Source organism: Vidua macroura, chromosome 2 (genome assembly GCF_024509145.1).
Source record: "Vidua macroura isolate BioBank_ID:100142 chromosome 2, ASM2450914v1, whole genome shotgun sequence".
Classification (NCBI taxonomy): Eukaryota; Metazoa; Chordata; class Aves; order Passeriformes; family Viduidae; genus Vidua; species Vidua macroura.
In genome coordinates this window covers 95,404,515-95,422,632 of record NC_071572.1, presented here as the reverse complement: position 1 = coordinate 95,422,632, position 18,118 = coordinate 95,404,515, and the positions used below count along the sequence as shown (strand labels likewise).

General features: G+C 34.2%; 1 protein-coding gene across 2 annotated transcripts in view; it reads right to left on the bottom strand.

Moving 5' to 3' along the window:
• Positions 1-18,118, bottom strand: part of NBEA (neurobeachin) — a 457,382-nt gene that overhangs the window by 347,223 nt on the left and 92,041 nt on the right. For both annotated transcript variants that reach the window (XM_054003372.1, XM_054003379.1), the window contains exons 6-8: positions 12,455-12,581; positions 7,854-7,973; positions 3,435-3,581 (exon numbers count right to left, since the gene is read on the bottom strand). In XM_054003372.1, coding sequence (XP_053859347.1) covers positions 3,435-3,581; positions 7,854-7,973; positions 12,455-12,581 — 394 coding nt within the window. The remainder of the gene's footprint in view (positions 1-3,434; positions 3,582-7,853; positions 7,974-12,454; positions 12,582-18,118) is intronic.

Here is an 18,118-nt window from a genome sequence, read left to right as displayed (position 1 = left end):
GCTTTGAGAAACATCCTTTTATAAACAGCACCAAACACTGGTATCAGATGCGTCTCTTCCTCTCACATTACCTCCCCTGTCCCTCCACTGTTTATCAGCCCCTCGGGATCCCAGCACAGACAGGCTCTCCTCTCTTTGCTGCCTGGGAACAAGGATGGGCAGCAGGGAAAGCACAGTGAGAACAAGGATGCTGCTCTCATTTCCTTTTTCTTTTTTCAATCTCCAACAACTGAAAGGGTCCACAGACTAGGTAATAGTCCTGTTCAGCAATGGCAAGGCTCAAAATGAGTGCGCCTTATTACAGATAAAACCTGGGAATGCAAATATTGAATCGTAATATATTTCTACTAAACATAGTTTCAAATTTCAAGATACATTATGGATTAATTTGGGAAGACTTAATGGGGAAGAGACAAATCACATGGTTCTATTGCCAGTGTATTTGACGCTCTTCCCCTTAAAAATTTGATTATGAGTAATTTCTTTGCAATATCTACTAAGAGTGTCAGTTTCTCATTATTGCTACTCACACAATGTAACCTCTTCTTTTTAAAAGAAGCCATTTGCTACAAGTGAAAATGTAGTATTTCAAACTAAAAAATCCATTTGCTTAACAAATTTTATTATTAGGGCACGCTGGTTATAACCACATGCACTCATAAGAGCATGCTGAGCAAGATCAGCATGGAAGGACTATGAACTGTTTCTATGTTACTACACTCTGTACAAGAATGTCATGTGCAATGAATAATATGAACATTATACACAAATATGCAACTATTTGATACACATATAAGTAAGACTTATTTTAATGACTTCTCCAGTCAATCCTAAAATCTGTTGCTTCTACCTGCACCACAGAACAGGACTGGGACAAGGTGCAACAGATGCATTTTTATCTGTAGATCAAGCTCTCACTTGTCCTGAACTTTGTGGCTTTCGTGTCATTCACAACATTATTTACTATGTATATGAACAGATATGTGTGAACTGTCCTGTATGCTGGTATATTATGCAGATTTCTCTGTTTTCCAGATGGTTTTCATGGCAGTCATGGTAGACTAGAGGCATTATGAATGATTGTGAGGGCAGCTGAATGAGAAGCAAAATCAGTCTCTCATGAGCAAAGTAGGCAGAGGAATGGTCACTTCTCCTAAAGAATCAGATTCTCAGATATAATGGACCAAAGTATGAATTTTAAATCAAAGGAACCACCATATACTGTCATAGGAAGGAAAAAATATCTGTATGAAGACATTTTCAAAAAAATCTCAACTATTTTGAATGAATTTATTTATTTTGATTTATTTGAATAATCCTTCTTTGGCAGAAAAGTTTGGCACAATTCATCTAGGGTCTTTTTAGGAGGAGTTGAACTCTTGACTCTCCCCATTGGCTAACAGTACTAACAATTGGAATGAACAAGAAATGCAGTGAACTACTTAAGAAAAGTTTCTGAAAGGCCAGTTTGCATCAGCAAGTTGTGTAAGAGTGAGAACATGATCTCTAATGTTCAGGAACACAAGCTCTATGTCAGTTGAGGCTCCCTTAGACTATTGAATCCCATACTGAAGTATTCTGAACTGGTGGACCTTTGCACCAGCACAGAATTTGGAAGTATTTACAGAAATAACCTTAAATGAGATATGAAACAGGCAGGCTTTGACTGAATGCTACAGTTGGTGTCCTGAAATCTCTAAACTACAAGACAGGGCTCCTTTTTTGGTTGTGAGCAGATCTTGTGCTGGAAAAAGGTAAAAAAAAGTCTTATGTTTTGTCTTATTTTTCAGGGGAAAAAGAAAGTCAAAGAAATGAATGTTATTTCTAGGGTACTGCTCTGGGAGCCTGTTCTTTTTATCTGGTATTTAATAGTAAAATATACTTCAAGATATTTAGACAAGGAAGAAAATTCCTTCAGAGAGCAAGAGGGCATTATGTGTTATGTGTACACAACCCAAATTCAAAACCATGACACACGAAAGAAGAATTTCCCCAAAATATTAAATATATATGACATTTAAAAAAAAATCACTAAGAAGCTACAGGTATGCAGAAATGTAATTTAAGGGAAGCCTATGAATCAAGTGGGGCAATTTGACAACTGTAATAAGGTTAGTGCAGTAACTATTGGCAATGTCATTTAACATGAAAGCTCATATCCTTATCCACCCCTTCAACAATCAAAAAACATTACATAATAATTTGCACTTCTTGAAACACATGACAGCCTTATTCCTGTTTGATATCACTCCAGTATGTTTCTGCATACTGGAATTCAGTAATTTAATAAATTCATAAATGTTTACTACATTTATTATTAAGAAATATAAGGCTACATTAATTTATTTTGTGTGACTAAATAATATTTGCAGAAATATTTGTCTAAACAAAATACCGTAAAAAGTTTGGAATAAAATACTCCTTGTTTGCACAGGCGACGGACTTTTCTTAACTGACTTAATATTTTTAGTTTCAAGGCAGGATTTTAACCATCACCTATATGCAATAGACTTCTTCTTCTCCAAGTAATCCTGATATATATATGGTTATTTACACTACATAGTTACATACCACAAAAGATATTTCCAACTGCCTCTGTCATTCAAGTGCTAGCTAAAATCAAGTTATTAAGAGTATGCATTTTCTATACACAAAATTAATACTATTAGAATCTAAATGTTGATTTTTACTTATGACCTTTACAAGTTTTTATTTTCAGAGTATGTGATATGTATTGAAAAACTGAAAGTCTTCTTTGGATGAAACCAAAAATTAGAAAAAATAAAACTTGGAAATATCTGATAGTATAAACTGAAATTCATTATTCTTTACCTAGTGTTAGATTAATTTTCAAGTATTATATACAAAGGAGTTTCTGCAGATTTCTGTGAAGTATCTGTGTTGTTTTTCTCAATGAAATAATACAACACACGCCCATTCCAAGAGTAGAGATCTAAGTTTACGCACGTGCCATTAATTTATCCAATCTCTCCCCTCAATATCAGTGACAAAGCATGAGTAAAAAGCTCAACTTTTACCTTAACAGGACTGTCTGAAACCATGCATTTGAACAGAATTGTTTTATTATGCCTCGTTGAATGTTAATCTGCCTTAATTCACGTTTTTAAATACAAACAGTAGAGAAGAAAGTTATTTCTCTGGTATTCAGTGCACCAAATACAAAATTTCTCTAATCTGATTATGACCCAAAGTAATTAATTTCCTATACAAATATATTTCAGCTATGCTTTAAACAAAACTTTCATCTTTCAAAAATGGTAGAAAATTAAGGTAGTCATGCTGCTGAAAGTAAATCACATGAAAAAAATCTACATGATTCTAGGAGGAATATTCACATGCTTCACATTTCTTCCAACTATATCTCTCAATCATTTTATTTTTGCAGATTTATGCTTCTTAAAATCTGGTATTACCTTATATCCAGGTCCTAACTGATGTATTGCAAAAATCTGCGCTGGGTTGAGTGCTTCAGTGAATACATATACTGCTCCAAGTTGGCCACAGAACACTCTATTTGCATCAGCAGTCTCCGAAGATCCAAGAAAACATTTATCGTAGCTCTGTATCAGAAAGAGGCAGTCAATAATGAAATAATATTAATGCACAGCTACTAAAGCCACAAATTGAGACATAAACAAAATATTATCAATCCTTTATTACTAGCCTCTGGTGAACATCTTAATTTTGAATTTTGTAGCAGTAATTGTTTTAGAGGTCCATACGACTGGGTGCTAGGATTTGTTTTCTATTAATTGGTCAACATACAACAGAGAAAATGAGAATAGTCCATTCAAGTACAAAATAATCCCTCCTATTGCCTTCTAGAACATGACGCGCTTGAACCTTCTTGTAATTGTACTCAGAACTCCTACTGCTAATACACAAGAACACATGCTGAAATGCCTTCTTCTTTGACTGCTGTGCCAATAGAGATGAACACCTCTAGAAGAAAAAAGGAAATAAATACAGATTTTTCTAATTTGCAGTTGTTGCATATTTTCCCTCTCTGATTGCAGCCTATAATGATTTGATTTGACCTTAAATCCTCTTCTGCCTTCCAGAAGAGACATAAGAGTACACACGAGAGTTGTTATTTTCCATTCTTTCTTACAAAAACTATCCCTCCCTTCTGCTGTTAACTATCCCTGCCCTTCTCTCTGTCCACATCATATTATTTCAGATTAGAAGTGATTTTTTGTGGCTATTTTGCAAGGATTTGGTAAAGTTTTTCAGGCGCTTCCAAAAAACCTATCTAGAACAAAGACCCAAGAAACCAGAAAACATGATGCAGCACAAAAGGACAAGAGGAAGAAACTCAAGGATCTTTAAAGGTTATTCTCTCAGCTTCCTTGAGTCATAGCTGCTTTATTGAATGGAAACAATGATCTGACATCACTTTTTGAGCTGCGCCAATAGAACCGGCATTAGGAAACTTGCTTTTTCATCTGACTTAACTGCTGAGTTTTACCTTAAGGAAAACTTTTGTCAGTCTAGAGAATGAAATAAAATATAGTGAACTGTTACAGCAACTGGTCTAGGTGGATAGGCTGTTAACAAGGAAAAGGGGACTCAGATGTAAGGACAGACAAAGATCTGGAGCTCAGCTTTAAGAACAGGTGAGGGAAGAAGTATCCAGGATTTTGTCTATTACTTATCCTCCTTTGATTTACTTCTTTTAATTTTTTCCCCTTGGAATTTCTATTCTTTTAAGTAATTTTGAAAAAACTTTAAAACTTCTGGCAAAAAACCTACATTAAAAATGATTCACAAAGTCATATCCAGGATGTACAGTGCAAAGGACAAGTTAAACGGACCCCTCTGACTCCTGGTAAACCTAATGGCAAAACTTTATAAAAATTTTCAGTTACTTTATTCGAGTCTTGCTTAGCCTTGAAGGCTTTCATGACAGTGTGCCATTACTGTCAGAAAGTGTTACATCAATTAATGTTGAGCAATTGCCCTTTTCAATGGTTATTTGAGGAAATTGTCTGAGCTACTGATGCCACCTTTTTCCTAGTTGATACTTAAATATTCTGAGACTACATTCCTGCCTATTATAAGGGTATTTTCCTGGATTCCTCTAGTGACCATTAATTGTACAACAACTATTGTAGCTCTCAAGAGATTCTGAGTTCTAATTATAGTTAAGTTCTAAGTTTGTTAGCCTCCAGTAATTTCCTTTTCTTTCTTTTTTCATTCTTCCCAGTTTACACTTTCCTATTTCTGGCACTTCATTCTTGATTAGGTGTTTCCACTTATTTTAATTGGAGGGGAGGGCTAACTCATTATTTCCTGGTAATTTTATCCACTTCTGTTCCAGATGCCAAGCAATCTGTAAACATAAGTTATACCTTGCCATGCATGTCACTTCAACTTTTTGCCATTATTCCCAGCTATATTTACCCCTTGGAACATAAGCTCAATGAGTCCTTTATCACTAGCCATGGTATGTTGTATAGGACATGAAAACAATCAATATTGGCCCTGCTATGATTTTATATATCATTAAAAAGTAGTAATGAATTTGGAGCCCAAAATGGCTCTATGAAAACAGAGTATCAGCAGCATTCAAAACAGAAACAGCTAATACAAAGATGTTTATAATGTCTTCCCCTTTTTCATATAAATTTGTATCTTCCCTCTAACATTTGGGTGAAACACACTGCAAATATTTAATACATGGAGGCTCAATAAAATGAAAACATATCTCTTAATTCAACATATATTTGTGAAGGATGCAGATCTGAACCCATAATGAGTACATCATGTAATATCCTATATCTGCCTGGCCACATTACAGAAATAGTTAAGAACCCAGTGAATTCATGGCCTTGTATAAATAAGAATGAATTCTAAGAAATACAAGAAAAATAATTCAAATTAAATTAATAAATAAGCATTTTTTTAGAGTTTCACTGTTTTCCCCCCTCTATCTTTACTTTCGCGTCTCCCAAGCTACATATGAAAATGGTAGACTAAAGTTTTCTACAGCTCTTGCTTGGATACAAGAGGTAAATTTCAGATACTGAAAAAGCCCTCACAAAAATATTAGAGAATGGCAATGCAAAATCAGTCTGGGAAAAAAAAATAAAATAAATTCACAATCTCTACCAAGACAAAACCTATGCTTAAAAAAATTATATTCAATTCAGTTCCTTAATGTTAAACTCAATAATTTAAATGTAATGAATGTTTTACTAGTCTAAAAATATGTTTAATCATAATGCATATTGTTCAGTGGTAGATTTGACACAGTGAGCAAATGAAAAATCTTGTCATCAGTACATTTAGCAATTTTAACATTACATCTTGATTATCTTACAATATTCATCCATAAAAAAGACTGATGCACTTAGTCAACAATATGCAGCACCTGACACTTTCTGTTTTCACAACTTGTACTTGTTAAATCAGTGTAAACTACATAAATATTTATGCTTATACAACATAGGATGTAAAGAAAGAAGAATGATTGCCTGACTTACATAGTGTTTTCTTTCCCCGCAAAATTATTATGGTAAGGTATTTTATTGACATCTTTCAGGAGACTAAAGTTATATCCAAGTGTAAGGGTATGAAGGTAGATGTTAAGAAATGAGCTGGATAATTGCTCAAGACTTTTCAAGGGAATACTTCTAACAAGTCAAACTTTATATGAAACAAGAAAGTTATAGTTAAAACAAGACCTTCTCTTCCTAGGTAATGCAAAATAGTAAGAAGCTTATGTACACACTCCCCTATTTTTCCTTTTATGTATTTTATACACTTACATTCATACAGATTTTCTGAATTTCTTATTTTTCTATTCTACTTCCTACTATTGACAGAACAGATTTTTGTTAAAAAATGGAGATCTAATGATAACTAGTGTCTTTCATAGCTTAGACTATTATCCAGTGGACAAAATAAAAACCTTAGCACATATTTAAGACTTAAATCAAAATATCTAAAGCTTGGCAAACCAATTTCACCTTAAGAAAAGATTGTACTTTTGTTGCATGAGAAAGTGGAAAATACAGTGAAGAAAATACAAACAAAAGGAGCAGCTCCTCCTGCTAAGCATTTGTCATTAAGGATTACTGATCCCCACACAATAACAAAAAATCCAGACCAGATCCTCTGAGACCTCAGCTGGCTTTTCAGTCATCGCATTTCACCTATCATGAAAATATTTATATTACCAAGGAGAAACCATGCTCTGCAAAAACTGAAAGGCTTGTCTTTTCTTGCAAGTCAAAATGTTACCAAAAAAAAAACCCCAAAGAATGGAAATCAGAACCTTTGGAAGGCAGAGCGCTCTTACTTTAATTAACATGTAATATTTAAGCTCTCCCTTTTCAAATCCTATTTTGCCTCTGGAATTTAGTAAAAGACAGTTCATTTCCCTAAGGCTTCTTTATCCCTAGTAGTAGTCAGAAAGAAATGAGAACCATATTATAAATAAAAAATAACAAAAGCTTAGTAAGTTGATGAATCAAGAACCTCTGAAATTCTATCACAGATTTAGCTGAAGGCAAAGCACAAGAACATAATTTTGTCTGCCTTCCACAGCCAGAACTTTAAGCCAGAAAGAGCAATAGTTGCTGCTTCATTAGGTCCCGGCTCTCAAACTTTCCAAAGTCAAAGGTACAGAAAGAGAGAACACATATACACAAACTCAAAAAGTCAATAATATTACATTTTATTAAGTAGATGAATAAGAATGAATAAAAGAAACATTTTAAAGAGAAAATTCACAAGGATCTTGGGAAAAAAATGTAACACTTTTTTTTTCTTTTTGAATTAACCTTAAAACGAAAAGTGATGAGAAAGGAAAACCAATAAAATCTTACATCATTTGTGTTAACGTGCCAGGCCATGTCACCATAGGATACCAGCTGACCATTGACGTAACAGCGTATTTCACTGTTTCTCCACCGGTTGTAGATGTGTACGATGCTTATCATGTACCACTGGAAAGACATGAAAAATCAGTACACAGGGGCAGATTTCGTGCTATAAAGCAAAGTCAATGAATGGCATAAAAAATGAGTGACCAATCTCATAAACTTACACAAAAACATGAGTCCTTGCAAACATGTAAAATTAAAAATTCAAGTCATTGGGACTTCATGTCCAGTCAATAGAACTATGCCTAAATGTAATGATGTACCTACCTTCATTCCTTTATGGGATTAGAGGCAAAAATGTATACATACAATTTAACAGTGCAATTTAATTTCAACCCTATTCTGTAAAAAAACACAGCTGAGTTTTGATAGGAAATCCAGAGCTATGTGCTCTTACCTTAACAAATTCATATCACACAAACTCTGTCTTTGCATCACAGCTGTCTACCAGAAATTATTAAATAATCAGAAAAAAACCACAATAGCAAGTTTTACAGCCGAGGTTAAGATGTCATCCAGATTGCTTGCTCTGATATTTTTCCTCTGTTCTTTACCATTCCACCAATTTTTGGACAACTGTCATATCATTAAAAATGCATTAAATAATCAGAGAAGACATCACAATTTAGTGTTTCCAGGTATTAACTACTATGGTGATCTTTCCCATAGTTTGTTTAACAGGAATCATTATGTCCATGACAAATAAATTCAAGAACAACTCTGGAGTCTTCTTGCTTAGAGACATTTGAAACACAACTGGACAAAATCCAAAACAAGTTGATCTAGGAGTCCCTTTTGCAAGCAGGGGGAGAGACCAGACGGTCTCAACACATTCCCTTCCAATCTAATTGACTCTGTGAAAATGTCAGCTTGTCTTAAAAATAGCCCTTTGTATTCTAATAATTTGGAATAATAATTGATATTTTCATCATCATCCATTTCTTGATATCTTTTTTCAATTATTATATTTTGATTTCCATGTTTAGATAAGTCCCTTTTTTCCAAAGTAGAGAACTTCTGCAACCCTTGGGGCTTTTTAACTCTCTTCCTGAGCTGGGATAAGTAGATACAGGACCTACTGATATAAAATTCTGTCTCTCTGTCAGAGAAAATAAAAGTACATGTTTTCACTTGTTGATTTTAAAATTAGACAAAGCACAGAATTACAAACAAAGCAGCATGCAGCAAAACACATTTTGACAATCAGCATTACAGTAGTCATCAAATTAAGCTGTATTCTGTTACAAGTCTATAATAGCTATAGATATGAGAACACATTTTACACATCTGTTTCCAGGTATTAAAAAATATTTTTTCATTTTTCCCTCCCTTAAATATACAACTAGCAGAAGGTAGAAAAATGCTGCTGATCATACAATGATACTTCAGAGTATTTCATTGCTTGTGTTTTCAAGCAAAAAATTATTGGGCAATGCTGGAATAAAGAAGCACTGCTCCAGCTTTGGCTTCTGAAGTCATGTATGGAAACTATTTTCAAGGAACCATGAACAAAGTAATTTTTGTGAGTCACTGTCAACCTCAATCCGCCTCCCCCAAAACACATAACTCTTCTGTCTGCGATTTTTCTTTCAAAAGCCTTTAAAACTATTTCTGAAAACATACCAATTTGGATTCAACCTCAGCTTCCTAAAGAACTTCATTTTAGTTGCAGTGGTCTGTACATTGCTATTAATCTGTGCTCAGGTACATTGTAAGGAGCTTTGAAACAGTCTATTGGATTTTGTGATTAATGGTGTATTTGCTCATAGTCTTTTGTATTTCTGCATTCAGGCAATTTCTCTAGCACTAGCAAACACTTTTTTTTAAGAAGGAAAGGCAGCACTTTCCTACTACACAATGAATCAACCCAAGTTGTATGATCTCACACACAATTTTTCTTCAACTTTTAGTTGAAAAAATCCTCTTTTTTTGCCTAATATTCAAAGTCAGCAATACAAATTTCTTTCATATTCATCCTGCAGTTTCCTTCCCCATATTATTTTCTCAAAAATGCACAGAGGCCATGCCTCCCTCTGCTGTAACAAGAGCTTTTTTAGGTTGTACTAAAAGACCCTTCACTATTCATTTTTTGTTTACTGCTGAAACCTGTCAAGCTTAGTCACCAACTGCTAAGTCACTAAGTTATATTTCTACTCCATAGGACAGCACAGAGAGATAAGGCATCACACACTAAATATTTCCAGGATGTGGAACTTATTTCTGTCTCTGCTACAGTTAGTATAGGTGTTCAGGATTAGAAACACAAACAAAATAAAGCTGTTTGCTCTTGACTACACTGCTTTCCTGCTACAGTTTTACAAGAATTGATGCTGAGGCTGAAACTCAAGGGAGCAAAACCACTGGGGGTTACTTACACAAAAATATAAATTTGGAGTCCCAAAAAAGCCGTATAGACGTATTAAACATAACACTGCCAAAGGTAGTTTAGCTCTGTTAAGATGTCAGGCTATTATACCACACCCACATTTTCTATTGGGGTATGTGAAAACCAAATTTCTCCATATATTTTTATAAATGCTTGCTTTTACAATATTATAAAATACGCCAGTTGAGACCTAAAGTTATAAATTAATATTACATATTATACTGTGAATGGCATCATATGACATAGCAGGAAGATCTTCACATGAACAGAGCAACTCTGATCTGCCTACATAAAGCTTTTGACCAGATGACTTGAATTTATTACTTTACTGTGATTCACCAAAAAAATTTTAAAAACCTTCATACCACATTATTCTGACAAATTCTATTGCTGAAATGCCTGTGTCTGTAAGCAAATGTCTAGGGAACATGATACATCTGATAGCAAAAAATATCATACTTCTCATTAACATTAGGACAGTTAGCTGCTTTATAAATGAGTACACATTTTTTGAATATATATCTACACATCCAAATCTTGTACAGTGAAATCAATGTCATACCTAAACAACATGAAGAAAATCAATTTACATGTTAAACAGGATAAATTTTGACTTCTTAGGGCCAGGAATTATATTTGATAGGTTTTGTTTCCTCCAATATGCATTATGTACTTTAACACATGCATATGAACACAAGTTAATGATGGAAAAATATATATTAAACAACTCAAAAATATATTCTACAATATTTATTTTGAATACTTTCTAAAGCTAACATATGACCCAAAGTGTATGAAGCATGAACTTTGGGATATGTAAAACTAACGTGGGAGTTACATTTTTATGTACTTCAGCAGATTTTGATTTGAAACTGGTATTCATATAATGAGATACACAGGTACCAGTATTTCAGAATTAATTATTTCGAGTAGCAACAGCAAAAGATAAAATTTTCCAGAGTTGGCAAAAAGAAAACTAGTCATTCGCATTAAAAATTACCAAAAGCATTTCTTGCTAAAATATGAAAGACTACTTCTTCACCAACAAGTAAAGATTGGCTAGATCCCAAGAGGTGATCAACAATAACATAATACAAAAGTTAACAATTACATTTGTTACTACATTCAGATGATACTTTAAATGAAAACTGAACAGTCATCAAAATACATTTCTGGCTATAAAATTGGAAAAATGTGAAAAACAGAATTGATGCAGTCCACTAGACTTGGCAGATATGTGTTTGTAAGGCTTTATACAACCCCGAGTGATATGCTAGAAAAATACATTACTTTGTTTTAAAAAAACCACAAGTGACCTGAGAGCTACATGACAAAATTAGAATTGGTGATTTTGAACCACAAATACACACCAAGAGAAATAGGGGAACATTAAGTTGATGTGTGAACAATGGCATTCCTTCCCTAAGAGATTGGTTTCTCAAAAAAAAAAAAAAAAAAATCAATATACAAATTCTAAGCCCATGAAAAAAATGGGCTTCATAGCAAAATATACACAAGACTGACATCAGTGACAAATACATAATGCTTGCTATACAGAAAAGTCAATGCTTCAGTCAACTAACTGCAACATTGAAGGCCACAAAATCATCGTTCCCCTAGGACTACTAGGCATAGAGTAGAAATAAACACTAAAATGATCTAGAGATGTAATCAAGTTTTACTACGAAAAATGAGAAATCCTAAAACAGCACTGAAATGGAAGAAAGTTCAGAGCATTATATCATACAGCATCAGATAATGAAACTCTAGCATTGCCAGCAAAATTTTTCAAGACCTTGGCAACAGTTACCAAGTACAGAATTTTCAGAAACACAATGAAGATATTTAAGTAATTAAATGTAGCCATTTTACAAATACTCACAATTCTTCTCTATTTAAAGCCAATTAAGCAGTAGTTTTGAAAAACAAGCTGACTTTATAAAGTGTTACACTTTAAATTATTACATTTCTGTAATAATTGATTGATCATTTCAGTTGATTCTGAACTGTAACTCTGCATGAACACCAGAGCAGTTATTTATAAATGAGGAACTATGATTAACATTACAGCACTAAAGGGATTTTAGCCCTCCTCCCAGAAGCACATTGTCTGCACATCTTCAGTGTTACTCTTTACTGTAAACACCATTTTGCTTACCTTGCGTGGCTGAAAGTCGTACTTCACACAGTGCTGGAAACCTTTGCCTTTTGACTTCAACGATGTAACTATTAAGCAGTTGCCAACAAAATGAGCAGAATACCCAACACCTTTGCTAGTGCGGAAACTGAAAAGAAAGAATTATGAATTAAATTGGGAAAAGCAGTATTATTTTATAATAAAAAGGTCCAAATACTACTTTAAACTGTCATGAAAAAGAAAATAAATTTGTACCCAGAATGGTGAATCTAATTTTCTTCCACCATTTTTTGGGAGCTACTCACCTTCAGCACTTAATTGAATCCAGGCTACATTTTAAAAAATAGTACTTTTTTTTTTCCTAGAATACAAGATAGTCAATATTATGTCTATCACGTTTCACCCTCAGCTTCTTAATTAATCATCATTTAAAATACACATCTGATTATAGTTGTGAAGAAATATCCATTACAGAACAACTATGAGATGCTTTGCAGTTTTGAGGGGTTCAGAGAACAATGCAGCTGATATGACATATAAATTTGGGTTCAAGATAATTATCACGCACAAAAATTATTTTTCAAGACATGAATAAGTTACGCTAAGGATATATGAAGTTTTAATCATATGAGTTGTAGATTTATTTTCATTTGTCAAATGGATAAAGGACTGCAATTTTAGGAAAGTAAGTTTAACAAGGATTTCCAAGGTTTCTTGTGACAAATATCATAAAGACAGATAATGCAGAAAGCTCATACGTTTCATATTTGAAATCAAAAGCATTTAAAAGAGCAGTTCTGGATTTCTTAAAAAACACTTTGCAAAAGTGGTGAAAGTTCATGAATGACATTCACTGAACAGTCTAAAAAATGCAAGTCCATATCTACAGTCTAAAAAAGGCAAGTCCATATCTACAGCTATGCTGCTGAATCACTTCTGAAAAGGTAAGTACAATGAAGAGCAGTTTGCTATCAATAATATGGAGCACACTGTATAACACTTCTAGACTATAATAAATAACCAGTGGCTGAAAATACAAGGTCTACATGGTGAATTTCATCTATGAGTTCTGAAATGAAGCTTTGAAAATATGAGAAAAAACCTACTAATTTTGAGTATTTGTACAGTCCTGTAGCCTGCTAATTAATACCTTCTCATTCTCTTAATGTAGCTAACTTATGAAATAATTTTATGTTAGTGAAATAATACTTTAAATGTTTCTTTGTTGCAACATTTTCTTCAAACACTTTTACTATTTTTTTCCTAGAAATATTAAGAAATGAAAGGTACATGCAAACATTAAGTTCAAATTTTATCTTCCTTAACAGCTGCTGAAATAGTATATTTTTAGTCTACCCTACAAATATTTGATATAGATTTTAACATGGAAAAATTTTCATATTTGTGGAACTTATTCAATCTTCAGAAAGCTACAGTTAAATCAATGTGTGCATTACTTAAGGAGAAATCAGATTTTTATCTTTGCTCATTGTCAAAAAAATAGTTGATAAACCATGACCTTTTAAAAAAAATAAACTCTTTACATTGTAGGTGTTGTGATTATACCCTGAGGTGATCAGGGCTTAGACACTCATCTCCCATGAAGGCATTTGTAAAGGAGGTAAAAAAACCACATTCAAATTCTCAGATTATAGAAAGCCAGTTTTGTTGTATTGAATTAGGATACTTTTATTTAATTTTAAAAAGAGAGTAAACAGAATAGGTGTAATAACACCTATAGATGATTTTTCCACACCCTAATGAATCCTTGCACAGCAGTTCCTACTTCCAGTAGTATATATTTTTTTTCCAAATTCAGACTGTGTCTTCCTCATTCATTCATCTGCTTCTCTACATTGTACACAGTTTTCTCTCCCCCCAAGCTGCTGTGCTGAAAAGGAGCATTATTCCCTTGCACAGCCTTTAATAAGGACTTCCAGAGAACCCTCTTTGCAGAAAAAAAAAAAAAAAAAAGAAAAAAAAGAAAAAAAAAAAAAAAGAAAAAAACCACTTCTTTAATAAATGTAAAATGTCCTCTCTAAATAAACCTAAGATATAACCCAAGAATGAAGAGAAATATTACACGTAGTCCATTATCACTGACCTCAAAATTGAAAACACTTTATAACACTGCCATTCCTTTGCATCTTTTGAAGACTATTTTTAACCTGGATCATGCCAATGATCCGGCTTCCACAATAACCCTACAGGCAGCTCTACCCCTCAACAAAAGGAGCAGTGAACAGCCTCATGGAAGAATAACACTCACACACATAATCTGCATTACCCATATACAAAACCTGCACAACCACAGCATTGAATTTAGTGCAATAAAATGAAGGTTAAAAAACTTAAAATACAGCTTTCACAATAAGAGCTACTGAATGTGTTGTGAGATAGTTTCAGACTTTGATTTATCTCCTTAGGACCTTATGCCATTCAAGTAACTTTTCTGCAGGTAACTGCAACACTCACAATGCCAAATCTGTTTCTCAGCAATGCAAGTCATCTCTAAAATGGTCTAAAATGGTTTCGTTTAACAGAATCCCATTCTGAAGGATAATAAAACAAGACAGAAATTCACCACGTTCTGACAGTGTTGTATTTGATTAGAGATGTCAAATATAATAGTTTCTTTTAAATTACGAACAGCCAACCGTTGTAAACATCAACGTTTTTACATGATAAAACATTATTACCACTGTATAAAATGCATCCTAATACTTTGAACAAGAGCTAGAAAGCATTATGAAATAAAGAATATCTCTCGAATAAATGTCTAAATCTTTCAAATTTTCTCCTTTTCTATCCTTATTGGTTACTGGGCTGATTTTATCTCCATTATGTTCAAATCTGACTGTTCCTGATATTTTAAACATTGAGTTGTCCTTAAGTGTGTAACTTCCTGGAGTTCAGCACACGAACATGAGAAACAATGAAATAATGAAAACTGCTCATTTCTTAGCAAGGCTCTTTCCCTTGCATTATAATGAATGATTTTATAAACATGAAACTTAGCCAAGATTTTACTTTTTTCCTCCAAATTAATTAGATTTTTAATACAAGAGTAGTTAAGAACATGAGTATTCAAATGTGTTCTGTTTACCTCAACATTATACTATATAATTTTAATCTTGACATATTCTTTCTCGCCAAAGGTAATGTAGACTAAGACTGGTCTATAGGATACTCCGAAGTTCTCTTACCAATTACCTACATGTGCAGAACTAGCCACATCCAAAGATGGCAAGCATGGAGACAACAAGAGCAGTACCATCAACAGCCATATGGTTTTATGAGCCTTAAATAACCTCCCACAGCAGCTGGAACACAATTTTACTACAGTTTGTTCATATAACCTTTACAATTATGTTTCATTTCAGCCAGTTTCTCAAAGCAGCTATTGAATGTTATTACACTTCCATACCAAGAGTATTCTTCCTTCCACCAGTGGAACTGTTTAGTGATTCCATTTTCTTTAGCTTAGGATTTTATGAGCAATTTAACATATGATCATAGTACCGATATTGAGAAGATATGAATTGATTCTTGCCTAAAAGGTGTGTGTGAAATTTGCTTTCTACTAATTTTAGAATTCCACTATAGGCTTTTGCAACTGTTCTGCGTTATCTTTATTACTATAAGCCCTAGAGAAGGTCTGAAAATACTAGACAGCTAGATTTCCCTGTCTCTACATCTGTAAAACTAAAATGTAGAACAGTTTCAGAAATTTTAGCCATTCTTCCATTTAATGGTTGTGGAAGCATTTGGACTTTTTAGGGACAAAAAGCAATGATAACATACTAGCCTCAGTTCACCTTCTAATTCTTTTAAAGAACCTGATACATAATCTGAAAGAAAACACCTCTTGAAAAAGAAAAAAAAAAAAGGCACCAAAAAAAAAAAAAAAAAACCCCAAAAAAACCCCCAAAAAACCACCTCGAGAAATATCTCTTAGTATCTGGATTGCTCATATGTAATTCCAGGCCTTAATTATGTCACCCATCTGTTTTTTTAGCAGGAACAAGTAAAGTGATTTAGGGGATAGAGGATTCCCAGTTTAGTGTGCTTAAGGTTAGCCCTAAATATCTATATTTGCAGGGTCTTTATGACAAAGAACCTATACCTTATTTTTAAAGAAACATTTCCAACAATCTTTTAAAGTATGATAAGGAATATTATTATTACTATTATTATTATTACTTACTATGTCTTATAAATTTGATAATAACCATAGTACTGTGAATCTAAAAGTCTGAATTTTCTGATTTTGCAGTCTCAGATTAAAAAAAAATTCATTCATTCTAAAATGTGTTTTCCAAGGGACAGTTCACTCCCAAGTATTTTCCAAATAGTACCAGTTTTTCCCATGGTCTCTTAAAAGAAGTAGAAAGTCATAATTGTAAATGACATTCCAATAATGCTTTTGGCAATTATTATCATCTCTGTTTGTTCAGACTATCCTTAAAAAGATCACATTAACTCTTTCAGCTAGGGCAATGAAAATGGATTTTATAGTCAGTTGGTAACCTACAACAATCCTTAACATCCTGCTGTAATTCCTGCTTTCTAACATATAGCTATTCATTCCATAAGCATGGCACCCATTATCCACTCACTGCTAGATATATGATGTCGGCTGGCTTATACTGAAATTTCTGCCACAGAATTCTTAACCTTACCCTTTGAATTTGACTGCTCTGCCTTGTTGTTATTTATTGTTCATGCAAGTGTCACACTTCTAATTTTCTTCCAGGATTGTCACACTCATTTATAATTGGTAAGATAGCTACAATACTGTTCCAATATACAAGTGTTAATAGACTGTCAGCAGCTGCCCAACACCATACTCAGAGATATTTAAAATTACTTTTTTTAGAAAAAAACAAGCTGGCATACAGTTCTTGAAGCATGTCACTAATAACAGAACAGCGGCAAATTTCCCTCATATCTGGCAAATGTGAAAGCATTTCTTTGCTTCCCTTCTCCATTTTTAAGAATGGATCCAGGTTAAGTGCTGGATTCTGCACCTAGGATGAGGAAACCCTGGATGGAAAAACAGACTGGGAAATGAAATGTTAGAAAGCAGTGCCATGGAAAGGGCCCTGGGTGTCCTGGTTGGTGGCAAATCAAGTATGAGTCAGCAGTGCCCTGGCAGCCAGGAGGTCCAGCCGTGCCTTGAAGTGCACCAGGCACAGCATCGCCAGCTGGGCAAGGGAGGGGATTGTCCCACTCTGCTCTGAGCTGGGGTGGCCTCACCTTGAGTGCTGGGGGCAGTTTTAGGCACCAAAATATTAAAAAGACATTAAACTATTGGAGAGTGGCTGAAGGAGGGCCATAAGAATGGCGAAGGGCCTGGAGGGGAAGCTGTATGAGAAGCGGCTGAGGTCACTTGGTCTGTTCAGCCTGGAGGAGAGCTCATTGAAGTGACAACTTCCTTGTGAGGAGAACAGGAGGGGCAGGCACTGATTTAAACTCTCTGGTCACCAGTGTCAGGACCCAAGGGAACAGCCTGAAGTTGTGTTGGGGAAGGTTTAGGTTGGATATTAGGAAAAGGTTTATCATCCAGGTGTTGCATCCTGGGATTGGGTTTTAGGGGTTCTTATTTGTGTTAGCTAGCCGAGTCCTGTGTACCCCCACGCTTCCCCCATGTTGTTCCCCCCCTGCCCCTCGCAGTTTCCGGCC